This window comes from Saxophila tyrrhenica (genome assembly GCF_035928015.1).
Source record: "Saxophila tyrrhenica strain CCFEE 5935 chromosome Unknown scaffold_10, whole genome shotgun sequence".
Taxonomy (NCBI): domain Eukaryota; kingdom Fungi; phylum Ascomycota; class Dothideomycetes; order Mycosphaerellales; family Extremaceae; genus Saxophila; species Saxophila tyrrhenica.
Window position 1 is genome coordinate 1,117,974 of NW_027041742.1, and position 26,931 is coordinate 1,144,904.

At 55.6% G+C, this 26,931-nt stretch overlaps 11 protein-coding genes across 11 annotated transcripts; 9 read left to right on the top strand and 2 right to left on the bottom strand.

Moving 5' to 3' along the window:
- Nucleotides 1–2,602: 2,602 nt before the first annotated feature.
- Nucleotides 2,603–5,172, top strand: LTR77_006994 (uncharacterized protein; the record flags this gene model as incomplete). The annotated part of the gene is made up of 2 exons (XM_064804233.1): nucleotides 2,603–2,905; nucleotides 2,956–5,172. 2 exons carry the CDS (start codon nucleotides 2,603–2,605, stop codon nucleotides 5,170–5,172), a joined length of 2,520 nt encoding a protein of 839 aa, XP_064658034.1.
- Nucleotides 5,173–5,656: 484 nt separating this feature from the next.
- On the bottom strand, nucleotides 5,657–6,343 carry TRM8_2 (tRNA (guanine-N(7)-)-methyltransferase (tRNA(m7G46)-methyltransferase); the record flags this gene model as incomplete). Its single annotated transcript, XM_064804234.1, has 1 exon — nucleotides 5,657–6,343. The coding sequence occupies one exon, from the start codon at nucleotides 6,341–6,343 to the stop codon at nucleotides 5,657–5,659; it is 687 nt and encodes a 228-aa protein (XP_064658035.1).
- Nucleotides 6,344–6,829: 486 nt separating this feature from the next.
- LTR77_006996 (uncharacterized protein) lies at nucleotides 6,830–7,692 on the top strand (the record flags this gene model as incomplete). Its single annotated transcript, XM_064804235.1, has 2 exons — nucleotides 6,830–6,968; nucleotides 7,040–7,692. 2 exons carry the CDS (start codon nucleotides 6,830–6,832, stop codon nucleotides 7,690–7,692), a joined length of 792 nt encoding a protein of 263 aa, XP_064658036.1.
- A 1,668-nt stretch (nucleotides 7,693–9,360) lies between these two features.
- Nucleotides 9,361–11,592, top strand: LTR77_006997 (uncharacterized protein; the record flags this gene model as incomplete). Its single annotated transcript, XM_064804236.1, has 4 exons — nucleotides 9,361–9,433; nucleotides 9,495–10,134; nucleotides 10,185–10,954; nucleotides 11,054–11,592. 4 exons carry the CDS (start codon nucleotides 9,361–9,363, stop codon nucleotides 11,590–11,592), a joined length of 2,022 nt encoding a protein of 673 aa, XP_064658037.1.
- Nucleotides 11,593–14,550: 2,958 nt separating this feature from the next.
- Nucleotides 14,551–15,832, top strand: LTR77_006998 (uncharacterized protein; the record flags this gene model as incomplete). Its single annotated transcript, XM_064804237.1, has 2 exons — nucleotides 14,551–14,749; nucleotides 14,808–15,832. The coding sequence occupies 2 exons, from the start codon at nucleotides 14,551–14,553 to the stop codon at nucleotides 15,830–15,832; spliced, it is 1,224 nt and encodes a 407-aa protein (XP_064658038.1).
- Nucleotides 15,833–15,853: 21 nt separating this feature from the next.
- Nucleotides 15,854–16,844, top strand: LTR77_006999 (uncharacterized protein; the record flags this gene model as incomplete). The annotated part of the gene is made up of 3 exons (XM_064804238.1): nucleotides 15,854–16,151; nucleotides 16,218–16,295; nucleotides 16,348–16,844. 3 exons carry the CDS (start codon nucleotides 15,854–15,856, stop codon nucleotides 16,842–16,844), a joined length of 873 nt encoding a protein of 290 aa, XP_064658039.1.
- Nucleotides 16,845–17,617: 773 nt separating this feature from the next.
- LTR77_007000 (uncharacterized protein) lies at nucleotides 17,618–18,622 on the top strand (the record flags this gene model as incomplete). The annotated part of the gene is made up of 3 exons (XM_064804239.1): nucleotides 17,618–17,648; nucleotides 17,701–18,193; nucleotides 18,259–18,622. The coding sequence occupies 3 exons, from the start codon at nucleotides 17,618–17,620 to the stop codon at nucleotides 18,620–18,622; spliced, it is 888 nt and encodes a 295-aa protein (XP_064658040.1).
- A 654-nt stretch (nucleotides 18,623–19,276) lies between these two features.
- On the top strand, nucleotides 19,277–20,344 carry LTR77_007001 (uncharacterized protein; the record flags this gene model as incomplete). Its single annotated transcript, XM_064804240.1, has 2 exons — nucleotides 19,277–19,421; nucleotides 19,482–20,344. The coding sequence occupies 2 exons, from the start codon at nucleotides 19,277–19,279 to the stop codon at nucleotides 20,342–20,344; spliced, it is 1,008 nt and encodes a 335-aa protein (XP_064658041.1).
- Nucleotides 20,345–20,626: 282 nt separating this feature from the next.
- Nucleotides 20,627–21,646, top strand: LTR77_007002 (uncharacterized protein; the record flags this gene model as incomplete). Its single annotated transcript, XM_064804241.1, has 2 exons — nucleotides 20,627–20,873; nucleotides 20,931–21,646. 2 exons carry the CDS (start codon nucleotides 20,627–20,629, stop codon nucleotides 21,644–21,646), a joined length of 963 nt encoding a protein of 320 aa, XP_064658042.1.
- Nucleotides 21,647–22,447: 801 nt separating this feature from the next.
- Nucleotides 22,448–23,980, top strand: LTR77_007003 (uncharacterized protein; the record flags this gene model as incomplete). Its single annotated transcript, XM_064804242.1, has 2 exons — nucleotides 22,448–22,501; nucleotides 22,565–23,980. The coding sequence occupies 2 exons, from the start codon at nucleotides 22,448–22,450 to the stop codon at nucleotides 23,978–23,980; spliced, it is 1,470 nt and encodes a 489-aa protein (XP_064658043.1).
- A 221-nt stretch (nucleotides 23,981–24,201) lies between these two features.
- Nucleotides 24,202–25,299, bottom strand: LTR77_007004 (uncharacterized protein; the record flags this gene model as incomplete). Its single annotated transcript, XM_064804243.1, has 1 exon — nucleotides 24,202–25,299. The coding sequence occupies one exon, from the start codon at nucleotides 25,297–25,299 to the stop codon at nucleotides 24,202–24,204; it is 1,098 nt and encodes a 365-aa protein (XP_064658044.1).
- Nucleotides 25,300–26,931: the final 1,632 nt, after the last annotated feature.

A 26,931-nucleotide genomic window follows, 5' to 3' on the forward strand; every position in this document is an offset into this window, starting at 1 on the left:
CAGGTGAGATCCGATCCTTCGTCTCGAGCTGGTGCTGCGGCTGGGGTTGCGATTGGTCGGGGTCGACTTCACATATCAAGGAGCTTGACGTTGTTGCTATCGATCATAAGTAGTTAGCAAAACGTTAGCAGAAACGGCACAGAATGATTGACAACGCATGCTTCGTGTTCCGGTTTCGAAGTGGCCACAATGCCAATCAAGCGTTCGGAGACCATTCAGGAACGGCAGTTGAAATGGCGGAAATTATCTGGCATGATTATAGCGAGGCAAAGAGAAATAGGGCGTCCTCCCACGGTTCAAACGGCAGATCAGACCCTCTTTTCTGGAAGCCATCGAAGATGCCAAGATAATGAGCAGTATGGCTGCGCTCGAGTGAAGATTGAACAGAGAAAGTTGCTGAAGTGCGTAGAGGGATTGAGCCCTATCCTGAGGAGCAGGCTTTCCTTGGGAAGAGGAGACTGCGGACGAGGGAGGCGTTCGCGAAGTATCTTGATCTTCATCTCGAACATGCGCATCCCGACGACGTCCCAACCGTGTGTCTCGGAGGAAGCGGTGGTAGCTTTAGAGCCATGACCGGGACGCTCGGGTGCTGTGGTGGAATGAAGCGGGAACACCCCTTCAAGAGTGCGAATGCGGTACATAGTGAAGAAGACAAGGCTGATAACACCTGGTTCCCGTGGTTCGAGATGTCGCCATATAAGATTGGATGCGAGGAGATTCGGGCTTGGGTGCCGACGTGAGCTTTCGGTCGCCAATTCGAGGAAGGTAGGTCGATGATACAGTTGCCTGAGCAGTCCCTTGCTCTTCTTCTTGGTTTCTACGAGTGCTTCTGTTGATCCATTGACGTCTTATATCGCCATCACTAGCCGCGTCCTCCTGTCTGGGTTCCTGGGCAACTCGATACACTCCATGGTTAAGAGCATGACCATACTCTGGGGGCAAGCAGTGCATCCAGGAGATCCAGAACCATCGTCCGCTCCATGCCTGCTACCAGCATAACTTCATGTAACACTTCATCTGGCTGGGTTTTGATCCGGTCGACTGTGAAGTAGTCGGGGAACTTTGATTAAGTCTGGACGCCGGGGCAGGTAGAGATGCTGGTGAAGGTGTGCAAGGCCAATTTTGACGACAGGGAAGCAGAGGTGAAGCAAGTGCTTCATGAGGCGTATTTGAGGAAGAAGGCGAGGAGGAAAAAGGATCATGAGAGTTGAGACTTCCTACCACCGTGAAAATATTCGAAGACAGCCGGTCGTGGGTCGCTCCTTCCTCGTGAAGACCGCGTGCATATCTGCCTGATCTCAATCTTAACCTCACCTCTTCTTCTACCAACGGTTCAGTCGAGATCTAGTCGATGCGAACGTTCATGATTGACTTTGTCGCCCGGAACGTTGTACCTGCCTTGTCAACAACGGTTCGCCAGCCTTCACGTGTCGACTGGCCGCAACTTAGGGGCAAGACGTCGACGACCTCGATGTCCACCACATCCGAGACATGAAGACATCTTCCCAGGTTCCTGGCTTTGGCATCTTGGTCGACGACCACACCAACGCCCGCGAGCCTTCTTCGTGGCTGCAGCACGGGCACTCTGGTGTTCCATGACGAGAGGATCCGCATCAGGGGTATCTTCTGCTATTTTCGAGTGTCCGGTCGCACGAGAAGCGCCTGCAAAGCGTCAAGCGAGCCTCTATCACGCTGGCGGCGCTTGAGCGTGAGTATGGACGGCCAGGTTTCAACACCGTTGAGATGGACGCTCTGTCTCGCTTATATCTGGTCGTGCTCGAACGCGCTCAGAACCTTCTGGAGGCCCAGATGCGTGGTCCCCTAGAAAATCGTCCGAGCTAAGGGCAGGAACAGGACTAGTCTCGCCCGGCTTGATCGTCATTCCCGTCGGCTAGAAGACCGCGGCAGAGCCTCCGGTGGCCGCTGCTGAGCCCCTAATGTCTTCCGGCATTTGGTAGTGCTGAATCTGCGGATTGGAGATTTTCTTCCATCATCATACAGAGGAGACTTGCCGAAGGAGCAGCTTCAACGTCCGACGGAAGACTCGGTTGCGAGCGGCAGCGTTCAGCTCTCCTCGAGAGGAAAGAGCTTCCCCACCTCCTCCTCGCGCAGCCAAAAATAGCTGCCAGAGCTGCAAAGCTCCTGCGTCAGCCAGGTGCAGGCCAATCAGAGCACCCAGCAGAAGCGTGGAAGACGCCAAACTTGCCTGTGGGCCCGGGCGGCAGCAGCACACACGATCGCCCGTCGCTCGTGTTCTTCCCGGCGCTCCCTCACTGTACGCTCCCGCCCTCCCTCCTCGTGCCCTCCACTTATCCTCCTCCGCAGCATCGCCGCTCGCTCGATAACGGCCGCGGCTGTCTTCTTCCCTTCGTTCAAATGGTTGTTAACTAATCCCAAGTCACTCGCTCACCCTCTGCGGCACCCTCCTATTTCGGCGCCGACCGTTCTTGCACCCAGGAACGACGAGGCCCACGAAACAGGCGCTCGCGCGGTTCCGCCGCACCACACATTCGCTACCACACCTCCTCCGGCAGAATTATCGAATACTCGCATTACTATCTCGCAAAATCGGCAGCTGGGTTGGTCAGATCAGATGGAATACATGGACTACCCAGCGGGCGGTTTCGCGGATGTCGCCGAAGGCATGGGACATTACAATGCGCATCGAGGGCAGCTGCAACCGCAACAATATCCCCAGTCGACCCCGTCGACTGCCGCAGACAAGAATGCGACTGCATTCTACCACCAAACTTTGCCGAACCCTGGGTCTTGCGACATCAAGCCACGGCTGAACAAGGAACAGCACGACTACTTGGAGAACCATTACCAGCAGGTAGCGAAGCCGTTGACCAGTGTCAAGAAAGAGATCGCGAACCATCTCAACGTGTCGCTGGACAAGATCAACGTAGGTAGTTGGGTATGGTGGCGAGGAAGCGCTTGCTGACAGTATCGCAGAACTGGTTTCAGAACCGACGCGCCAAGACGAAACAGGATCTGAAGAAGCAGCAAGGAGCGCGGAATATCGCGCAAGCATATCAATCGGCACAATACAACTCGGAGCCTAAGTCGTCACCATACCAACCATCCGGGCAGTATGCTACGATGATGCAGCAGCTCGGCGACAATGCGCAACCTTCTAATCGACTTGGCATCTCGCATGTGCAACAGCCGCAGCCTCCTACAGACCCAGAGCTCATGCACTTGATCGCAAATTCAGAGCTCATGCCGCAAGCGATGAACGAGTACGTGGGGCAATATCAACAACTGCCAGCCGACTTCTATGATTCGACTCAAGACCTCAACCGCCGGACGCTTACGCAAGAGAACTTCAACGACATGACCCGTAACGGAGGCATGATGAACGGACAGGGCCAATTCGAAAACTTGCAAGCCGGTTTCTCCGGAGATCACGATCTCATGAGCCAAGTCTTTGGGGAGATGTCGCAGAACGATTTCAAGCAGGATGTTGCCTTCCCATACCAGGTGGGAGCGCCATTATCCAGCATCGACTCGTCGGTGCCGTCCATCGTGTCCGACCAGAGCTACAGCATGTCGATGAACGGTTCGGCGGGTGGTGGAGATGCTTCCGTGGCCGGCTCCGATTGGACCGATAGTCGCAGCTCGTCGCTCTCGATGCTACAGCAGGACTCGATGGCCAACATGTCGACCTCACACTCACAAATGCCTAGGTCTAGCTCTCAGTGGCAGCCCGGGCAGTCAGTGCCAGTCGATGTTGGCAAACAATATGAGGAGTTCCGCCAAGCCGCCCAAGGACGCCTCCGCGAAAACCAGACCTTCGAGCAGCCCCTCGCCTTCCCAAGCGACGGCGCCTACGCTCGTAGGGACTCACAGGCGTCGATGTTGGCTCATTCGATGAACAACGTCAATATCCAAACGCCGCAACCGAACCAAGGAGGTGTTTTCAAGGCGCCTGCACCTCCAGCCAACATTGCCGCCCGCAGGCAGCGCCCGAAGCCTGCCAACCTGGGCATAGCAGCACTTAGGAGTGCATCATACAGCGGTGCCGGACAGCCTGGCTCACCAAGTCAAGGCCTTCCAGTCAACCATCTCGGGCAGGATCAGCATATCCGTCGCATCAGATCTGCTGCCGTCATGAACGGAGGTGTCGCCCACGGACGCATCATGAAGTCGACTCCTGGGTCTGCTCAGCGCTCACCCGTCAACTGGAATTTTGCACAGTCGATGGTCTCGCCGCATCTCGCGCAGAACATGTCACAGGGCAACCTTGCGCCACCAACGCCAATGTCGCCGTATGACTTGACGCAGCAGGAGCAGATGCTGTATAACAACCAAAACAACATCCAGTCGAACACATACGCCGCTCCTCAGCCCAGTATCAGCGAGACGGACTTCGATCTGAACTTTGGCGAGATGCCGTATCAGCCATCGGCGTCTGTGCCAGCGCAGAACGCCACATCGCCGCCTCACACTCCGTCGTTCTACGATCAGCACTTCCAATCCCGCCGAGTAGGCAGTCACGTCATCACTGAGAACACGCCACCTCAGTCTGCACCTGCTGGGCAGTCGTGCTTCCCCTCGAACATCTGGGCCAAGGCTTCGCAGCCAATGCACCAGCAGATGTCCTACCAGCCGGCCTCTACAGCCCAGCCGGCCCAAAGCTATGCTGTACAGCAGCCCCAACAGCCTGCGCACAACCTGACGGCAGACCAGCAGACCCAAGGCCCAACTGTCACATTCGCGCGGGGTCGGCAATCCAACGTGACGACTGGACCTCCTCCAGGCGTACCTTTGCAATTCGCCAACGGCGTTCCGACGCTGACTGCGGAAGGCACAGTCAAGATGTCGTTCCCACCCCAGGCGCAGCTTATGCAACAGCAATCACAGCAGATGAGCACGCCCCCGCAACAGCAGTACTCCTTCGTCGCAAGCTCCAGTGGATCGCCGAATGTGCAAGTGACTGCCGCACAGCCACGCAATGACTTCTCATTCCACGAGTACAGCCCGCCGGAGTCTCTCAAGCGTGCTTCAGTCCCTCGGAGACCAACGGATACGACACCCAAGAATTATACCTTCACCAACCACGGGCCTACAGACTTTGAGGGCAAGAGGGCCAAGAAGACCTCCGATGGTCGGGAGGGAACGAACTCTTGCAGCCCGGCTAGCAGCAGCGGCACTGCTTGCACCGCATGAGCTCGAGACCTCCGCCACTATTACTTATTACCAACATCGCATATACCCATATCTTTAGACTCCGACACACGAGTCGTAATCAGCAGAGAGGAGGCAGGAGCATCGTTCGGCAACCCGATCGCAGCACAGCCATCAATTTTCTTCTTGTTCCGCACATTTATTGCGAGGCCCGGCGTTACAAAGTATGCCGGATAATACGTCGGAAAAAGGCTTTTGAGCTGAGGGGCAGAGCACAGCAGGTTCGCGAACCGGCGGCCAGACTCTGTCGAGGACGGGAATCATTTTGTCACGATAACGAATTGGGATGTAATATATGGTGTCGCCCTCGAGAGGGCCAGACGGTGTTTCGCATAGCGGTAACCACGCGATTAGGATAGCTCGCTTGAATGAACGCAACAATGTTCATATGTACATCATCGAAATGCCTTCTCTACACCTTCTACTCAACCCCATTACATACCTGAGCCGCCCTCATCTCAGGTTCTCACGGCCACGGCGGATCCTCCAGCCGCCTAAACACCGCTACAAACTTCCTCCCCCCATTCCGCTCCACCTTCTTCCCCTCCTCCGTCTCCCTCCGCATCACCCCCACACACTCATCCCCCTCCACCTCCTCCAACCCTACCCGCGCAAAACTCGCATGCCCGCTCAAATGCTCCACCATCCACAAATGCAGATCCTCTACATCCGTAATCGTGTACACCTTCCCGCCCGGCGCCAGCACGTACGCGTACTCGCTGCACAGCGTCGGCGAGACGATGCGCGCTTTGTGCTTGCGCGCTTTGAAGTGCGGGTCTGGGAAGCAGAGGAAGATTTTGTGCAGTTGGCCGGCGGAGAAGAGGTTGGGGAGGAATTTCATCGTGTTGGCGCGGAGGACGGAGATGTTGGTGTAGTTGTGGTCGGAGAGGGTTGGGGGTTGGGAGCGCAGGGCGAGGATTTTCTCGTGCACGAAGGTGGTGACGGAGGAGCGGATTTCCAGGCCTAGGAGGAGGGTGGAAGGGTGTTTGGGGGCGAGGGCGAAGAGGAGGCCGCCGTAGCCGCAGCCTATGTCTGCTATTGTCACGTCGGCGGTCACGGTCTTCGAAGCTGCGGTGGCGGTTGCGCTGCCGTTCTGCTCTGGTCCTGAGTCCGTCTGGGTGGCGAATGCTGGGTAGTGCTGTGACCAGTCCATGGCTGCCGGTGATTCTGGGCTTCGTTGTGAGATCAGTCTCGTTCTTCAAGAACGCTCATATGGTCGTCTGGACTCACTATGTCAGGCCATGGTCGGAGAAGGGGTTGGCGTGTGCTCGCTGGCGGTAGTATTTCTTCTGCGGCATCTGTCCTTCTTGCTTTTCCTCGCGCTTCTGGCGCTTCTTCGCTGGTCCGGCCATTGCTGTAGATGTTGCTGGCTGCTCTGTTCTTTCGAATAGTATTCACTCTTGTGCTTCAATATCAGAATGGGAAATTCAGTACCTAGGTAGTGAAGTCTTCAGTGAAGGTTTGTCCCTGCCAAGCGCTCGCATGTGGCTTTCTGGTTGTGTGGAGAAGGCGTGGGGGAGTTGCACATGTCATCCAGACCTCAGCTCTGCCAACACTCAGGCTGCTCGAGCACATATGACAGTCTATATACCCTACAACCACCTCTGAGTCTGCTTCACCCATCTTCATACCAGTCACCATGCCGCCCGCTTCCACAAGACCTAAGAGATCGCGCACATCCTCCTCCATCAGCCGTAGCAGCCGCCGCTCGCAAGCACTCGACAAGACCGAGATCACAATCAATGTCTACGATCTATTACCGGTATGTATATCCTTCGGTGAGTATATGCCCACAGTATGCTGACGGACCCATTGCCCGGCCGCCTCTCCTCAATCCTCTGGACAATAGGCGGCGGCCTGCTCCATTCTGGCGTCGTCATCCGAAACAAAGAGTACGCATACGGCGGCCACAACCGGCGGAATGTGACCGGCGTATACTGGACCAAACCCAACTTCGAGCCTCCCGGAGGCACCTTCCGCTGCTCCATCTTGCAAGGCTTTACTTTCCGAACAGAAGCAGAAATCGATGCTATTGTGAAAGAGGTATCGGATGAGTTCCTGGGCACGAACTACAATCTCCTCACCAACAACTGCAACCACTTCACCAATGCCCTGTGCGAGAGGCTGACGAGCAAGCCGGCGCCAGCATGGCTGAACCGGGCGGCAAGCGTGGGGTTGGCGTTGCCGTGTGTTGTGCCTAAAGAGTGGATTCAGCCGCCCGATGCAGACACAGCGGACGGAGAGCTGCTGGATGAGGAGGACGAGGATGAAGAAGAGCACTCCGCCATGCTGGCGAGCGACCAGAGGCGGCGGCATAGGGAGGCGCAGCGGACGGGGAGCTTGGAGCAGGTGGACGAGGAAGTGGGCAGTAGTCTTGCCGGCGGAAGGAGGTTGTTTGCGAAAGATGAGACGCCTCCGCCGCGGCTCGTGTCGGTGAAGGATACGAGTGGGAGGGAGATGCCGATTGCGGAGAGGGCGCCGCTGCCTGGTAGGAAGGGTTGAGGAGTGCATGAAGATGAGAAATGATGTTAATGTCCAACATTGTGCACTGTGGCAGGTAAAGGAAAGGCGGAAAACGACTTCAGGGCGCTAATCGTATCTGCGTGCCCTCGTTGGTGGCATCTGGACATGTATGAGAGCTTGTTGACAAATGTGTTGCAGCAAGGGAACATATAGTGACGGCAATGGTCTCGGAGGCTTGGTCTCGACTACCATCCGTATATGAACCCCCTCGAGACGACCAAAGGAAAGGCGGGCAAGGCTCGGTTTCAAGCCTTATGGTGCAATCTCGCAAGCGTTGCAGCATGTACGTTTGCCTTGCTCAAGACGATGTTCCTCGGGAGACATCCATCGACCAGATACCCGTACCTCGCACACTCTATACGAAGGTCAACAAGCTCTGCTGGACCGCATTCTCCTCGACCGCTCGGATCCCATCGTTGGACTCAACACCTACAGTAGCATCACACTAGTCAGCGAGCTGGAGATGGTGCTGGAACGCCTTGAACCTGTTCCGAGATCGACGAAAGCTGCCTTTGTAGACTGCAACAAAGGCGGGTCAAGCGGGAGTCGACATTGTTCCCCACGACCGCACCATGGTGCCAGCTACGGTGGTAAGGTGTTGGGAGGGACGACACGCCGTGAGAGAGGCGCCAGCTTAGATCAGCAGCCACCCCATCGGGCGTGGCGGAAATTGCGGCGGTGGATACCCCAGGCAACGAAAGTATGTGACCAGCCTCCGTCCCTTTTTCACCCTGTACCACACAGCCTTTGTTTCTCACCATCTCTTTCTCTACACCATCTCTTTCTCTACACCGATACACTTGCTTTGCTGGAGCTAAACGTTGCTGAGACCCATTCCGTAGGTGAGAAAGTTACATTTTACCCTCATTATTTGGGGCATAGATCATATGTACAGGACTGTTTACTGACAAAGTATAGTTCTGATACGTATTCTTCCTGAGACAAAGCTCCAAGGATAGCCGCAAACGGCCTCGCGGTGCGCTGCTTGCAGCTATGTGAAGAGCTGTAAGAAGTCCCTTTGTCCAACAATCCCCCCCCCCCCCAGCGGTTGTCAGGCACCAGGGCGCTACCTTCGTGCTGGTCGCTATATATGCTCTGGGGTCCATCTGGCTCCTGGTAACAATATCTGACATCCTATATCCTCTTCAACAGATTGTATACATATATAGAGTGCCGCCATGGCAGCGACGGCGGCAGCCCCCACGACTGGATGGTCGGGCTTCGCACCCACTGTCGCCACCCGTCACTCCGCAACACCGCCACCGACTTGTTCTGAGAGCTGCACAGAGTGCACTGATCAGTATGTGTCTCAACTGACGCGCAGGTGGCCGGACATGTTCTTCCCGGAGATGCATAGCGATGCAGAAGCAGCGCAACGCATTGATCGTTTCAAGAACACCACACGAGACAGCCTTGAGGTTGTCAAGGCTGCTATCAAAGATCACGGCAACGCGCTGATGAAGCGGTGGACCAACAAGAGTGTTACGCAACGCGTCGCTCTGCTCAAGACTGCTTATCCTGACGTGCCCAAAGGTGAATGCGCGGAGATGGAAGGCATATACAAGCTTGTCGACATCCAGCGCAAAAAGAAGTCATTCCAAACGGACCCAATCACCGGACCCAATCACCGGAAGACCCTCCAGCGCGATGTTTGACGCCATTCGCAAGCGGCATGAAGCGTTCCTGCTGCCGTATATCGACCAGCAATCGCTCTCCGAGGGTAAGCCGTGATGCTCAAGCTCTTGTTGCGCGTGTCGATTGGCTGACTCCGCATTCTACAGACCCGAGACGATTGCTCGCGCTGATGTACCACCGCTCGCAAAACGAGGCATCGGACTGGGTGTTGTCGGATCTGCAGCACTTTCAGATCAGCTTCAAGCAGGGCCGTCTCCTCACAGCCTACAACCCTCACTCTGTCATTATGTTCGGTGAGAGGCTAGGCGAGCTCGTGCAGTGGGAGATACGTGCGAACCACCATCAAGACCAGCTTGGATATCCCTGTGCTCTGCTGGTTCTCGAAGCCCAGTTCCGCCTGTCCGACATCCTCCGCAAGATGGTCGACTTTCTGCTTCAAAGACACATCCAAAACGCACCGAAGCCTCCGGAAGGAAATGATCGATGGGAAGCACTTGCCAAACCCGGTTTCCAGAGCGGGGAGAGTTATATCGGACGGTCAAGATACTACGAGCAGCCCTTCTCTGCCCCTCCGAAATTTGACGCTGAGCACATTGCAAGGTCCTGTCGAACCATGCGCCAAGAGGCAGATGATGAGCTGCTGTCTGTGCAGACTGACCCCCTCGCGCTGAGAGACGCCATTAGCAATTCGGGCAGTTTACCGAAGTTCTTCAAACCAGAGGACCTGCTCAACCCGATGCCTTCGCAGCCACATATGTGTGAGCCTGTGGTGCGCGCCGTCTCACGGTACGAGAAATGGAGCCAGCTCTCCCATCATGCTGAGCTATTGCTTGCAGAGTTCAATCAACATCGAGGTCGATTCGCGATGGCACGGCCTTGCCACTACAGTATGGCGGGGAACTGATGAGAGCCGAGGCATCCTTGTGGGTCGTCTATGACTCGCTTAGGGAAGAACTTCGCGTGTTGCTGAGGCATTCGCCTGCGTTCGAGGGACACTACGAAGTGGTTTTCAAGGAGGACGACTGGTTCCATACCGATCGCATCTTCTGGACCCTGGCGAATCTGGCCCACGTAATAGGAGCGAAATCATCCGACCTTCACCGACCTGCTGCATTCTACTTTGACCAACTCGATCGTCTCATGACAAGCGGTAGCGACAAGAACAGGAATCGCGTCGAAGAACGCTTATACAACCATATTGCTGACATGGCTGCTGTTGATGAGCTTTTTTCGGCCATCAAATTTCACCGGTCGAGAAGGTGTTTGGCGGGCGTGGAAGCAGCAGGCAAGATTTGCTCCAGCCTGCGCTCTGCACAGGTCACTCAAGTGGTGACTCGAGCACTCAGAATGTGCATCAACAGTGCTGAGGCAGCAAATGCTTTCGCAAAGTTTGTACAGCTGCCATTGCCACCGGATCGTGCTAGTGAGACGACAGTGCCACGGATGAGGGCATTGCACAAGAACTTGGAGGCTTACTGGTCCGCAATGAGCACTTACATGAGGAAGAACCTCCATCCCTTGCCGGACCCTTCTGATGCACGTCTAGAGTTCGTGGAGAGAGCTATGCTGGCCTATCCTGTGAAGGATTTCGCGACACCGCGCACAGGTAGAGAAGGAGATGGACGGACTCCAGGAACATGTTCAGAAGACACTAGGTAAGACCGCCGACCCGTTGAAGCTGCGGCATGATTGACGTCCCCTACAGCATATGACCGACGGCGAAAGGTGACTGAACCCGACGCTGTACCCAAGACTGCCCTTATGCCAGAGACGCCGTCCTTGAAGCGTTCAGCCACTGCACCTCCGCCCGACGCTCCGCGATCCCCACCGTCTCCAAAACAGCCAAAGGTTAAGACCCGACCTGCAGCTGAAGACGAGCCTGTGCCTGCGGCAGAACCTGAGGCAGAACCCGAGGAAGATGCAGAGGAGAACGCAGGCAGCAAAATTGCCGTGAGCTCCACGAGCCTGGCCTTGTTTGCACGGATGTTCTCGCGTTTTGACCGAGCCGGCGGACGGGTCAGATGGAACGACTTCGTCGCTGCTCTGACGGATGAGGGATGCCGTGCAGAACCAAGACATGGATATATAGTCGCCTTCTCCAATGGCCGGGCATCAGTCAACTTCCACAAACCACATCCCGATCCGACGATACGACCGTCGCTACTCCGGCAGTACGGAGAGCGGTTGCAAAAGTGGTTTGAATGGGATGAGGAGATGTTTGTAGAGAGAGGCAGGGGGCAGTAAGGCCAGTCAGGCTAGGGGTGATCGCTGGAAGGGCAGATGTTCTCCATCGGGAGAAGAACGCACGAGCGGTGTCGTGTGCCCTCGTCATGGACTTTCAACGCAAGAGACGACGGCATTCCTACGCTTCACGACTTGAAGCAGTTCGCCGTGCGACTATCTTTCGGACATGGCTGCCATGTATCATACGCCCTGTACCATCAAGCTGCACCGTTCGCGGATCTCCCTTTCCGGTCGTCACGACATAGCCGGGATCATCGACTCACTGGACTACATGAAAGCAGCTGACGTGATGGTGGACGCATTGGCCAAGTGTCTGTACAGCGAGAAAGTATATACGGCGTTCGGCAGTTTCGGAACGCACCCACGTCTCCAGCATCTAGCAACGAGGAGACTGGGTTGTCGGATTGGATGCTCAATCTGTACAAGTCTCTTGTCCATTACTGGCGCTGCATCACAGACGAGATGAGAGCATGCTGCGCGGAGAAGACAGACTGGCCAAAAGCGAAGGTTGACTCCATCATGATTGTGTACGAGATGGGCCAGGATGAGCAATGGCAACGCTCTATAGAGAAGGAATTTGGAGGCTCAGAGAGCTATTCACACCCATTCTGCTCGGAACCACATCGGCAAAGGCTCCGCTCGAGCTGGCTCTGGAGCGAGCCCTGGATCAAGATGCTGTTGGCAGAATTGAACCTCTCCATCTACATCAGCTGCATGCTCCTCTTTCTCCGGGCCAGGAAGATCGGCAGGCCAATCTCGGTTCTCCAGAAAAGGTCAAAATCAAGACCCGTCCACCCGCTGGTGAAGCGGCCGAACCTGTCGCAGATGTTGCAGAGAACGACGAGCAAGCCGGTAGCCAAGAATTGAGCGAGCAGAGGCCAGTGAAGGAAGAAGCAGGGTAATGGTGACGATAGGATGGCGCTTTGAAGGTCTGTGTGGGAGGGGCAGGAAGTCATTTGGGTATGGACGTCGTTCTCCTGGGATTGAGGGATACTTGAACAACCGCTTGGGGTTGTCAGTGCAGTACTACATGCTGCTAGGAGAGTGTTGGAACAGGCCATCGCAGGACGATTGGGCCATGGAGGAAGATCAAGGTTGGCATTGCCGCCAGCAAGGCTTGTTTTCACACCGCATCGATGTTTGGAGTTGGATCAGCTTGAATGCTGCCAGTGGTCTTGCTAGGTAGGCTCTTACTGAACCTGGAATGTAGAGACAATCCAATCCCCTCCACAGAATCTGAGCCTCAATTCATTCAAGTAGATCAATTGGGATGGATCCCGCCAAGAAATGTGAGAATCACGTGTTCCTAATCCGGCACGGGCCGGCGGCGCTCAACTTCACCTCGAAGCTGCTACTTCGCATTCACTTCCTGTCTCCTATCACCATACAACATCATTCGTGGGTATCACATACATAGAGCCATCTCGGTCTACAGAACACTGTTTGGTAGCTTTGCCTGGAGGAACAGAGCGGCAATCGTACGAACGAAGGATGTGAGAAAAAGGGACGAGGCATGTCGTGTCTCCCCATGATTGCCTTTGAATGCGGATGACGAGCACTGCTCGCTTGACAGCTTGAGGCCGCTCGCCCTTTCAGTCCCAGCTAAGGGAAGTTGATGGTGTCATCAAGATGAACCACCTTGTCGAGGCCTACGAGTGTGCATTGGTGCGCAAGCGGCGAGATTGAAGAGCCAGCATCGGGAAGGACCGGAGATCTTGTATCCTGGTGGGTATCCTACGGAGTGTCCTCAAAGCGTTCGGTATTTAAGGTACAGTAGCGAAGAATGAAGTCACAGAGCTCTGCTGAGACTCCTGCGGGTCAACAAACCGGCCCCCAGAATATCGCCGGAGTGTGGGACTAAGTGCATGGTTGCTTCGCTCTCAAGCACTGTGATGAGGCTACATTGAGTGTTGGGCTCCGGCGCCTCCTCTTGCCAAATGGTCTTCCTGAAGAGGGCCCGTCGACCGGACATCAGAGCGAAGCGCACTTTGTACCGAGACCTGATAGCTCGGCGGGCTGGGTCCTCCTCCATGCCCTGCGGTCTGCTCGGCTACACCCGGGAGTACAGTGGCGGCAGTTGGACGATTCGTATCCGAGAACGCTCTGGATGGCTTCGAGCCCACTGTTGACCACCTCCAGCGATCTCCGGTCCCTCCACGAAGACATCGAGCAGGGCTGGCATGTGGACTTCTCCACTGACTTGATGTGGCGCCAGCTGCATTGAGGAACCACTGCGGCCGGCCCACGACGCTCGAGGGGTGTTTTGATCCCGTTCCATACTCTCAGGGAGGTCTCAAGAACGAGTGAGCCCTCTGTTTTTCGCAGCCCTGAGGTGAGGTCCGGAGGTTTGGTGAATTGGTGTGGGAGACCTGTGAGGTTCGAAAAGCATCCGGCTGGAACGGCTGCTGCCTGATCAGGCATGGTGGGATTGAAGCGAGTGTTACACAAGGTGGCAAAGTCACATGAATCTTGGCGGACTTTGGAAAGCTATTTCTTCACTTCGATCTAATCTCACACCCTCACACTTTCTGCACCTCAATCTTTGAACCCCACGACTGGTCTCACAAAGCTGGCTTTAAGCCAACCCGGAGAAGATGCAGAAGATATACGATCTTCTACCATATATGGTGTCCATGTCCAGAGTCCTCTACCGCACCGCGGGTGGAGAGCACACCTGGTCGGGTTTCGCAACCAGCGGGTTCGTTCACACCTCCGCAGCAAAGCCCCCGACCTGCAGCGAAGCTTGTCGCATCTGCTGCGACCAGTACGTCCCCGATATGGCTCAGCGATTCCCACAATTCTTCGGCACCTCCATGCACGACGACGCCACGGCGGCTACGACCTTACAGCATCTCCTGGCTTCAACCCGGGCGAATCTCCAATTCGTGCGCCAATCCATCACTCGGAGCAGCGATGCACTTGCAAAAGCGTGGTTAGATCCAAACAACTCGCGCAACCATGCTAAAGAGCATGAAGAAGAATCTCCCTGCGAATGAGTATGAGGAGCTTGAGATTTTCTACGCAGCGAAAAAGGAAGGGTCTCTTCGCTCGCAGAACACTCGCAGAATCCATCCCAGCACCGCTATGGCTGAACTCCGCAACAATCACGATGAGACATTCCTCCTGCCTTACCTCGACCTGAGGTCGCTTTCTGAAGGTATGAAATCCCCAAGAGAGAAAGCATGTCAACAAGGAGATTCCGTTGACCACCCAAGACCCAACGCGACTTCTAGGTTTGCTACACCACCGCAGCCATTCCGATCTGGAAGATTGGGTCCTCTTCGACCGTCAGCAGTTCAGACCTGGCTTTCGTCTTGGCGCTCTGCACACGGCGTACAATCCTCATGCCGTCGTTGCGTACGGCGACCGCTTCGGCCAACTGGTGCAGTGGCAAGAAGACAAAGCTCATAGGTGGGATTACATTGGGTACCCTTGTGCGCTCCAAATCTTCCAAGCACAATCCACACTCTCGTGTTTCCTCCGCAACATCAAGCTCCTTCTGTCGAAAGGAAATAAACACGCTGGCAGCGATCACTGGTTCGAGATGGTCGCAGTGGAATTTGCGAGCAAGGAGCGCTTGATTGGGCGATCTGCGTATCTCAAGCAGCCATACTCAGCCCCTCCAGCGGTCAATGTGCCGCACATTCTCGAAATCCTCCAATCCCGACTTCGGAAGTCGAGCGATGAGCTCAACTCTATGCAAACCGACCCTCTGCTATTCAGAGCTGCCACGGAAGCCGCTGAGAAGCATCCTATTTTCAACATAGACGAGCAAACAGGGCAGACTTTGGCACCACACCTTCCTGAACCCGTGGCACTGAGCGTTATCCGGTCTGAGGTTTGGAGGTACCTGGTGAGTGAAGCTCAGGCGTTCGCACAAGCGTATAAGGTACATCGTGACGCCGTGCGGGTGGGTGTGGTGTTGCCATTATCTTATACAGCCCCGTTGCTCAGATTTGAGGCTGCTCTGAAATTCAGCTTGCATCAGCTCAGCGCTCGACTCCGCCTGATCCTACCTGCGCTTTCCGCGTTCAAGCGCCACTTCAAACGAAGCGATCGTGGCATCGAGGGAGTTCTCGACAACGAAACGGCGTACCGGACGGACCCGCTCTTCTGGAACCTCTGCCAGCTGGCAGGCATGGATACGGAGTTCAGCTGGGCGTTTAGCTTCCACCTCGACAAGATCGACCAGCTCATGGCCAACGGGAGCAACAAGACAAAAAAACGACTGGACCAATAACTACATGATCATCTGTCCGACATGGCCGCCGTAGACGAGGTCCTGTCTGCCGTCTCATTCCATCGATCAAAACTCTGCCTGTCAGACGATGGAATGGCGCAGAAGATAGCCAATCAGCAGAAGTCTTTCCAGAAAGCGCAAGTGGTGTCGCTGGCACTTTCGAGCTCTGTGATGAGCCCGTCCATGGCTGGGGCGTTCTTCGACCTTCGCGACCTGCCACTGCCCCCCACGAATGCTACGACAGAGGTTGTACCCTGCATGCGCAAGCTTCACCAGGCCTTATCGCTCTACTGGTGTGAACTCGTCGCTGCCATGCAGTGTATGATCAAGATGATCATGGATTGGTAAGAAGAGGATGTGAACCGGGTGCTGGCGCCGTACGCAGTGACGCTTCAACCTGGCTACCAGCAATCCGTGGACGCAGACCTCCAGCTTCTGGAACGTGAGGTCAATGGCCTAATAGGTAAGATTCTCCTCGCTTTTAGCAAGTAAGCATGGCTGACATTTTGCAACAGAGGCGAAGATGCAGGCAGAGGACGCCAAGGCCCAGGATGAACAAAAGAGGCTCGGCAGCTTGAAGCAGTTCGCCGTGTCCTTGATAGCCACAAAGAGTACTTCAGCTGCCTATCGCAGATCACCAAAGAAGCCAAAAGTCAAGACTCGCTCCGACAAGGCGACCAGATCCACAGAGACTGTACTACCGTCAGCGGTCGACTCTGAAGCACCTCAAGAAGGGGAGACATCCGGCGACATCGCAGTGCGCTCGAGCAGCTTGCAATTGTTCGAGAGGATGTTTTCCCGCTTTGACGAATCACAAGGCACCATAGCATGGGATGACTTCGTTGGCCGTTGCATTCGCAGAGACCCGGAACGGCAAGAAGGTTTTCGTGGTACATCGCCCGCATCCGGACTCAAGAGTCAAGCCTATCATGCTAAGAGAGATCGGCAAGCGCTTGCAGAAGTGGTTTCAGTGGGACCAAGGGACCTTTGTGCAGAGGGCCAAGGAGGGTGAAGGCGAAGCTTAGGCGATGCGTTGTGTGGTTGTTTGAAGGAGAGAAGAGCAAGCGAGGCACACAGGGTGTTTCCTATGGGGGGCAAGACTTACGACGAACAATGCTGAGAGTTATTGCTGTTGATTGCCACCACGAGATTGCAGAGAGCGGGCATCGCACGACAACAGAAGAGTTGGAGATATCGAAGGTGGGAATCCCGCCTGGATGACCTTTTGGCATGCGGCAGGGAAGATTGAAGGCATATCGAGTTGGACCTCGACACAGCGCATGGCTCCGCCAGGCCGGCAATGTCCAAGCTGTGCTTTACTGTTCTTCTGTAGAAGCCATTATGACGATCGTTCCACTGCAGCTGGCCAAGGCCACCCGTCCCAAATTTAGCGTTGAGCAATGGCATGATTCTTTCAAGTTTACATGCTCTAGAAAGCATCCGCGTTGTTCTCTCCTGCCCATAGCATAGACTTCTCAAAGGGCATTGGTGTCGATTCTCAGTTGCTCTTCAAGGAACGTTTCGGCGGGAATGGAATGCGGGAAGCCGGAGCGCGCGCTTGTCAAAGGAGGAAACGACGCCGTCAGCATCGCCACGCTGAGCAGTCAGGGTAGTGTCACGCCTGAGCATTCTCGTTCCTGGCTACTGCAAGTCGACGGGGAGCTTGGGTGAGGCTGACGGGAATTGGCGTTGGTATAAAACTGCGGCGGTGTCCTGCTGGCTGCATGTTCTTCGGGTCGTCTCAGGCGTAGGTGTTCTTTCCTCACTTTCCTACCTTCTGCAACCATGTCCTATCAGCACGATCAATACCAGCAAGGTATGTTTCCCACTTTGGAGAGCAACATAGATGCGAGTCTAATCACTTTCAGGCTATGGTCAAGCGCCCCAGCAGCCGCAGTATGGGCAGCAGCCTCAGTACGGGCAGCAGCAGTACTACCCTCCTCCACCAGGTCAAGGTCAGGGAGCATACCCAACCCAGCAACAGCAGCAGTACGGCCAGCCACCTTCTTTAGGCGCCAGCCATCAATCGCAGGTCCCGGAGGCCACAGACACAGGCAGCTATCGCAACTTGACATGGACGGTCAAGCACAGGAACACGAATTCTACGCTCAATGTCCAGCTGGGCCAAGGCGACATGATCAAGTCCAAGCCCGGTGCTATGGTGCACATGTCTCCCAGCGTTGTGCTCCAGGGCAAGATCAAGGTCAGCTTGAAAAAGCTGTTCACCGGCGGCGAGATGGCTGAGTCCTCCTACACTGGCCCAGGTCTCGTGGCGCTCGCTCCTACCTTGTTCGGCGACATCGTGACTTTACAGATCGAGCGAGGCCAGACCTGGAACGTTGGGAAGGATGCTATGTTAGCGTGGGTATTTTCATCTCTATACGTATTAAGAAAAGAATGCTGATGTCTCTCATTTGAATGTCCAGGCATACGAACGAGGTGCTGAAGGACACCAAGTCGCAGGGTCTAGGCAAGGCGTTCTTCTCCGGCGAAGACCTCTTCATCTATCGCTTCTCCGGTGAGGGTGTCCTGTGGCTCACCTCTTACGGCGCCATCGAAACCAAGCACCTCGGTCAGGGTGAGCAGCACATCGTCGACAACGGCCATCTCGTCGCCTGGAACTGCAACTACGCCATCGAGAGGGCAGGTGGCGGCACGATGGGCAGCATGAAGACTGGCGAGGGCATGGTCTGCCGCTTCACAGGGCCCGGGACGGTGTACATCCAGACGAGGAACTTGGAGGAATTTGACGACTATATCCGTAGCAAGGCTGGGAACTCGGGCGCCTAGGTGTTGCTTTCGGCGGTGTTACGCTTGATGCCGTTTCATTGATGCTGACGAGAGTATGATCTTGATCAAGAATAGCAGAGATTACCTATCCTGGATGAACATGCCTTTGCACTTCCCTACCGATGCCCGAAGGAGGGTTCGCCGACCAAGTGGAAGGGCCCATTGCTGTTCCTATCACGCCTTGCGCTCGAACAGCTTCATGTATGTGAACTTCTTGGCGAGCTATTGATACTGCTTCCAAGAAGAGTACTGCATGCGGTTTCGGAACGCCTCCCGTGTTTCAGCATTGCATGTTCGACCTGTTGGTGCGACAGTTGAAGGGTCATCCTTTACGCCACCTTCATGCAGCTAGCACCTTCTCGAGCTATTTTGAGGTGGAAGTAGGTAGGGACATCGGAAGCATAAAGTATATCTTGTGTTTTTTGAAAACATGGGCCAGATACAGTTGGCCCACCAGGACTGCACAAGTAGTTGCATAGCGAACTGACAGACAGACGGGGAATCTGAGCGTCTCGGCCATGACCCTGATCTTTCAACAGAGTGTACATCCGTTGCCGCGGGCCCGTTCGATGTGAGGGGCCCCGCATTTGATATTTTGGTCAACATCAACCCCGTCGTACAGGGGATTACAGTACAAGCAGACACCATGACACCATGGCTCCTTTTAGCCACACGGATGTCCTGATCGTAGGGGCCGGCCCAGCCGGCCTCATGATGGCAGCATGGCTCGCCAGATGCGGCGTAGATGCTCGCTGCGTTGACAAGCGAGGGACGAAGATCTTCAATGGGCAAGCCGATGGTGTGGCGATGCGGCCGGCCACTGTCTGACTCAAGACAGGATGCTGACTGCTTCATGTAGGGCTACAGTGTCGCACCCTTGAGATCTTCGACTCTCTTGGCTTTGGCCACCGTGCGTGGCGAGAGGCCAACCACATGTTGGAGATATGCCTCTGGAATCCCGACGAGTCTGGTGTTATTCGCCGTAGCGACCGCATCCCGGACACGATTCCCGGTATCAGTCGCTTCCAGCAGGTGGTGCTGCATCAAGGCCGCATCGAACGCTTCTTCCTCGACCTGATAGAGGAATATGGGGGCCACGCCGTCGAGCGTGGCGTCGTGCCCACCAAACTCGATGTCGACGAGTCACTCGTGGAAGATGCCAGTGCATATCCCATCACCGTCAACCTCCGCCATCTCTCAGAGGAGGAAGCCACGCCCACGCAGTCAGCGACATCTGCGAACGGACAGGCCATTCATGACGGCTTATTTCGAAGTAACCTCGCCGTGGACGACACGGCCGATCTCCTTGCGGCGTCGTCACTGAACGACAAGGCCAACACGGAGGAGACCGTCAAGGCCAAATACATGCTTGGTGCTGATGGCGCGCACTCCTGGGTCCGCAACCAACTCGGCTTCACACTGGAAGGTGACTCGACCGACTACATTTGGGGCGTGCTCGACATCATCCCCATCACCGACTTCCCCGACATCAGGATGCGATGCGCTATCCACTCAGCCAGCTCGGGTAGCGTCATGGTCATCCCGCGAGAGAACAAGCTCGTCCGGCTGTATATTCAGCTCACAACCACTGAAAAGACTGGCGACGAAGGAGGTGCAAAAGCAGATCGCTCCAAGATCAACCCTCAGGTCATTCTGGAAGCCGCGCAGCGCATCATGGCTCCTTACAAACTATCCTATCGTGTGCTCGACTGGGTGAGCTGACTGCAGCAGGGAGACCAAGTGATGTTGCTATGCGGCTGATCTGTTCACAGTGGACCGCATATCAGATCGGGCAGCGAGTGGGAAAGTCCTTCTCCGCACACGAACGCGTTTTCCTCGCCGGCGACGCTGTGCACACGCACTCCCCCAAAGCAGGCCAGGGCATGTACGCACATTGACGCATTCTCACCACAACCTTGGCATAGATACTGACGCTCTCGACAGGAACGTTAGCATGCAGGATGGTATTCTCTCCCTTTCCCCCGCGAACCGTCGAACTATCTAATGCCGTTGGACATAGCATTTAACCTTGGTTGGAAGATTGCGAACGTAGTCAAGGGGACGTGCAGTCGTTCCATTTTGAAGACGTATCAATCCGAACGGCGACGCATTGCGCAGGATCTCATCGAATTCGATCACAAGTTCTCTCGCCTCTTCTCCGGACGACCTGCCAAGGACGTGGCGGACGCCGAAGGGATTAGCATGGATGAGTTCAAGGAGGCGTTTGTAAAGGGCAACATGTTTGCCAGCGGTATTGGCAGGTCTCTCCGTTTTGCCTTGATATAGCATACACTGACGTGCTCGGCAGCGGTTGACTACGGCGCCAGCAGCATTGTGGCCAAAGGTGGAAGCACCACCGACCAAGGCGATGGCACCGACGTCGCTGCGGCCGAGAAGTACCGGGTTGCTTCCCATCAGGACCTGGCAACGGGGATTCCAGTGGGCAAGCGTATCGACAGTGTCAAAGTTTTAAACCAAGCCGATGCCCGGCCCTGGCACTTGCAAGAATTGCTGCCCAGCAACGGACGCTGGCGAGTGCTTTTCTTTACCGGCGACGTCACCAAAAGCGAGCAGCGTAAACGGCTGGACGATCTAGGCACTGCCATCGATAACCCACACTCCTTCCTCCGCCACTTCACGCCCCCCGGAGGCCGACACGACGCCGTCTTCGAGCTTCTCGCCGTGCATAGCGCGCCGCGCACTTCGGCAACCATCTTCGAATTCCCTGCCGTCTTCCGCGTGTACGACGACGAAGAAGGTTACGACTACACGAAAATCTATGTTGACGATGTCTCGTACCATGAGGGCCACGGCAAAATCTACGAAACATTTGGCATCTCTCCGGAGGGATGCGCGGTGGTGATCCGTCCCGATCAGTACGTTTCGTACGTAGGGCCGCTGGATGATGTCGAGACGTTGAATCGGTTCTTCAGTGGTTTTATGCTCTCACCGCTGCTCAGTAACCGGGGCAAGACCAAGACGAACGGCGCGATTGCGACGGATACCGACCAGTTGGTGATGTAGTGGCTATGGAATCGGTATCAACGACATCGCATGTGCTTCGTGTTGAGACCCTTTACACACTCGACCACAGTGCGACCAATCCGTAAGGCTTCACACTGCCAGGCTCGTCCAAGGGGTTGTGTGAGATCTGGATGCGGGCAGATCTCATACCAATACGTGTTCGTGCCATACCCACCGCTGGTATCTCATCCCATTCACTTCAATGGCAAGACGGTCCCCACGCACTAACGACGACATGCTTCCATGCCCATCTATTTCGATAGTACTCCACGTGCTAGTTGTGTGTCTCCCATACCAGTTCGCCGCTGGACTCTACGCGAGACCCATTTACGCCCATCTGCATTCAGCCTTAACATAGGTCCATGATCGTTTCAGAAACACAACAGCCCGACGCCACGTTCATGCGTGCATGCACGCAACAAGGATCCCAATCCTACAGAAGGCTAGGCCACTCCAACCCACTGCGCCCCGAATAGAACACGTGCGGAGTGGGACCTGATCGCAGCCTCGCTATCGTTCGCCGATAGGCTTTGTGAGACTGTCACCACACCGTTTGGAAAGCTTTACTTCTCGGCCTTCTTGTCCTTCTGCATGCATCTGGAAGCCACGAGCCGTAATATGCGCGCTTGATCGCAGCATTCCCGAATTTAGGCCACAGGCCGCAGGCACTTCAACTCATTGGGCGCACAAGCCAGACGCGCGAGCCTTGCGCAGCTGGTGAACACTATAACCATCCTCAAGGACGGATAGACTCCGTCGGTCCGCCCAAGCACCTACACTCTCTGGTGGCACCGGTACATGATGAATGCCATCGACTTCGCCGCGACTGGAGGCGGTGATGCCGAAACGGTAACGGTCAGTAATTCACCCTCCAAACACTCCCACCGGCCCTACCGGCAGCTAACGTGCGCGCATCAGACAGCGATAGCCGCGGTGGTATCAGCCTTCCAAAGCGGCGCTGCCATCCTGGAGCGCATGAAGCGCAGAGGCGCACCCAGCCTTGCCTCCCCCGTCCCGCGAGTGCTCGAAGAGAGCATCGTGCAGGCGCCGGATGAGATCCAGCGGGAGCGCCTTCGTGGAATCCTAAGGTTCGGGCCTCAGTTTGAGAGCGGAGATGTCACGGCTGTAATTGCCCTGCAACGGATCACGATTCAGCTGCAAAACTCTTTACTCAACAAACTTCGAGATGTGGAAGATGGCGAAGCTGATATTATGGCTCTGGCCCGAGCAGCCGATTTGGGCAGAGATAACACCATCACGACCTTGATCGCACTGCGACAGCGCCTGGCTCAAGCAGAGATGACCCGTGAGACGCAAAGCACGCCAGCCACATCAGCTCGTCCTCCTTCCACGCAAGGTCATCCAGCAATGAGCCCTCCTCGTGAACAGTACTATCCGCCACCGGTCCCACCGAAGAACAACAGCCGGAGAGGCGAGAACCCGGTCATGCCGTTCAGTCCTGCCACGAACATCTCCCGGTTCACTTACAGAGAGGTAGAGGAGGATCAGTTCGAAATACAGAGCACTTTCTCTGCCTCCCGACCACAATCCGAGCGCAACATCAGCGTCCGCACCGCTGGCCCGAGACGACAGAGCATGAACTCTGATCAGTCAGGTTCCACAGGGCAGTCACCGCATCGCACAACCTCTCACGATTCGGTCCGGCAGGTCGACAAGACATATCCGCTGAACTTCATCATCGGTAGCCAGTATCCTAGCCGCAGCAACAACTATCTCGGATTCTGCAAGGCAGCGTGGAACCTGCAATGCGGAGACGACAAGGCGATGACCAAAGCAAAGGACTTTACCCAATCGGCGCAGTCGAAGTACTATTTCTTGAGCTGTTCGAAAGCTCGATGCTCATTCACCGGCCGTGATCAAAGCGCTATGAGTAATCGTGCCATCACAGATCTCACCCGGGGCATCAGATACCGCTGGTCGTTCCTGGCAAAGAGCCATGCGCCTGCCAAGAGTCCGCAGGAAGACCAATTCACATTCGTCTGCATGTTCTGTGCATTCGCCGGCCACAAGTCCCCGCCTATGAAACTTTCCGCTTTCCTGGAACACATCAGCCACCAGCATCGCGGCAACGGTTTGAGTGAGGTGATTCTGCATCGGACATGCTGCATTCAAGGTCGCATCTGCTATGACAACGAGACGTTCGACATAAACTTGCTGCCGCTCGAGGAAATGAAGGAGGGCAGAGCGCGTGACAGTGGCTATGTGGGCTCTCCGAGGTTGGGTGTGGACGAGACGCCGGCGACAATAGCTGAGCTTTCGGCGAAGCGGCGGACTCAGATCAAGTCTGACGTCTTTGAGCTCGGTACGTCGTGATTCTGGTTTGGTGTTGGCGAGGAAGCGTTTGGTGAGCGCTGCTGTACTTCTGCTTGCTTCGGTCTGGAGATGCGAAAGTTATGATACCCGAGATGATTGCGTGAGCTCTGCTTTGTACGCCAAAACCAAAAGATGTGCCGTCCTTGACCAGTGCCTTCCAGCCCATTCCTTCGACTCCTTCGCTTGAACGCTTGACATGCATACCGTCACTCATCCAGATTTCAGGCGGAAGGAGATCCAGGGCCGATGAGCTTCAGCCCGCCCGGGTCACCAGCGTAGGCAATCCAGTACTTGAACGGATGCCACGCAGCCACCGTGACAGGATTGCTGGTGTCGATCGTATGCGCGACGTCTCCCGTATCTGCGTGGTAGATGTCGATCCCAGAGCTGCCATCTCGAGCATCAGTGCCACTTCCGGCCGCAAGATAGGCACCGTCGAAGCTGAAGCTGATTTCGCGGACTGCGCTGGTGTGCGAGGTGAGGTTATGGGCGCAGTGCCAGTCGTTGGTATCCCATAGGCTGATAGAACTGTCACCTCCGCCCACCGCCAACCAGTCGCCGCGGGGTGAGTGTTGTACGGCGTATGTGGCGTAGGAGTGGCCGGAGAGGGAGTGCAGAATGGACATGCTGGGGTAGTCGAGTATCTTGACGGGGCCGTCGCCGGTGGTGGCGAAGACTTCTCTCCCAGAGTTGGAGAAGCACATGGCGTAGTAGCGAGGCGATGCTGCCTTCTCGTTTAGTGGCGTACGGTTTGAAGGTTCCAGAGTCCACGTGTTGCTTGCCGAGTCAAAGTCCATCATCCGTCGGACGTCCACCGCATGGACGTTGTCGTCTTTGGTGCCCACTACCATCTCCTGCCCGTTCGGATGCCAGGTGAGGAATAAGCCAGGATCACCCAACTTGCAATCTGCCAGCTGCGTCCCTTTGCCGGCCCCAGCCACCCCTCCCGGCACCCGGACGTCCCACAACCTCACTCCCCCATCCTGTCCAGTACTGGCCAGTACATTCTCAGTAGTCGGGCAGAACATGACCTTCTCGACCGCGGTAGCACTGCCGCCGGGACTACCAGCAAAGCTGCCATTGTGTCCGCTCCGGATCTCGGTGCTGCTTTTCACGTTTGGCCTCTCTGAGTTCCAAATCCGAATGTGTGCTGATGTGCAGGTGGCCAGAAGACCTCCTGTCGCCGACCATGAGAGCGCGCGAATGTTAGGCACGAGCAATGACGGTCGAGGCGACTCTGAAAAGAGGACGGGTTTTAATGGCTTCATGGCGGTTGGGAGAACATCCTTCTTGAGCGGGCGCGTGATGGGGCGCGACATCTTGGTAGCTGACGAAGCCGACCGGCTGATATGAGCCCTGATGTTACGTTATAGTGTGGTTGTTCTCATCGTCTCGAGTGACAGACGCGCAAACCTAGGAGATGATGTTTTTGAGAGGTGAAGTCGAAGGTCCGTGCGGTTCTCCGTCCTCGTCCTCCTCTTTTGCTTAATGGCTGCTCTCCATTCTTCACACCTAGCACCCATTTCTGGCTGTAGGAGACCGAGAAGCACACGGCCTACTACGAGTTTGATGGCAGGGTGTTGTCATAATGTGCACCCTCCTCGCTTCCCGCCGGACGGTTCCACTGTTGTGAGGACCACCCACTCTCCTGACACATGTCGCCCCCAAAGTTCAAAGTGCATTGCAATATCTATCTAAGTTACGTGCGGCACATACTGTGACCACGTGGGGACTGTCAGAGCAGCCCGCGATAAATGCGCCAGACTGATGAAGCTCTCGACCACCAGGAAACCCCGAGCCACGGCATACCAGAGCGGCGCCGCATACATTGCCAGGGCCAGTGGGAGCACGGTTGTCAAGAACCCAACCACTAGTATTGCGTACCAGCCTGTCCGCAGAATGAGATAGAGCCAGAACCACCTTGATCGCGTGTCCTGCACACTTGTCCAGAGTCCTCGAAGGCGCCGTCCGAGGTATGTCTCTGCAAGACCTTCGTAGATGGCTTCCATGACGATTGCGATACCAACTAAGACCGTGAAGATGATTACAATTGCCGGCCCTGTCAGAACCACAGTGAGGCTCGATGCTCGCCACAGATTCAGCTCGGCTTTTGAAGGATATGCTGCATTCCAAGCGGTCGCGTGCAGTCCACCATACGCCATAGTGGCCAGAGTAATTGCAGAAAGGTCCCACAGTATCGATCACCCCGGATTGCGCTCGAAACATCTGCTATTGATGTACCAGTTTGGGTTGCGGATCCGTACGAGGGTATCTAGTTGTATATGGTATGTTTCCTGGCCCCCCTTCGCCGTCATGTTGTCGATGATGCTGCGCATTAAGTCATGTTGCCGGACAGCAGATAGTCTGGCGGCAACCGTGCTGTCGACTGAGATCCAATGTTTGTCGGACAACAACTCGCCGACAACGTCAGGCAGCCAGTCGACAGTATTGTGCGGGAGCCATTGATGAGCGTCAGCAAGGCTCGGGGGCTGGTACCACGAGTGCCATTGATGAGGGTCAGTAAGACTCGGGGGCTGTTGAGGCTTTTCGTTTTCTACTCCTCTCAATGTGCGAGTCGCCCAGGGTTTCCCACGAACTTCGATGCTACGAGGCGCCGTCAGCTCTGTATAATGTGCGACAGAGAGAGGCGGCAGCGGCTGTGTGTTTTCGTCCAGTGTTGCAGGCACCCAAATACGCTCGTCGACGTAGCCCTTGAGAATATTTCCCCACGAATTCCCTGTCGCTCTCCCGACTGGACTAAGAAGACAGAACATCGCCGCCACCGAGTGGGCTTCTTCTCCCACGATCCTGGTCTGCTCCTGGATATCCTTCGGCTTACTCCACCAGATCATGAATATGCATAATGCAGAGACTGCGTGGCCGAACACATTCAGCTCCAACAAGCTGATGGATAGCCCTTCGGAAAGTCTGTACACGCATTGAATGCAGAA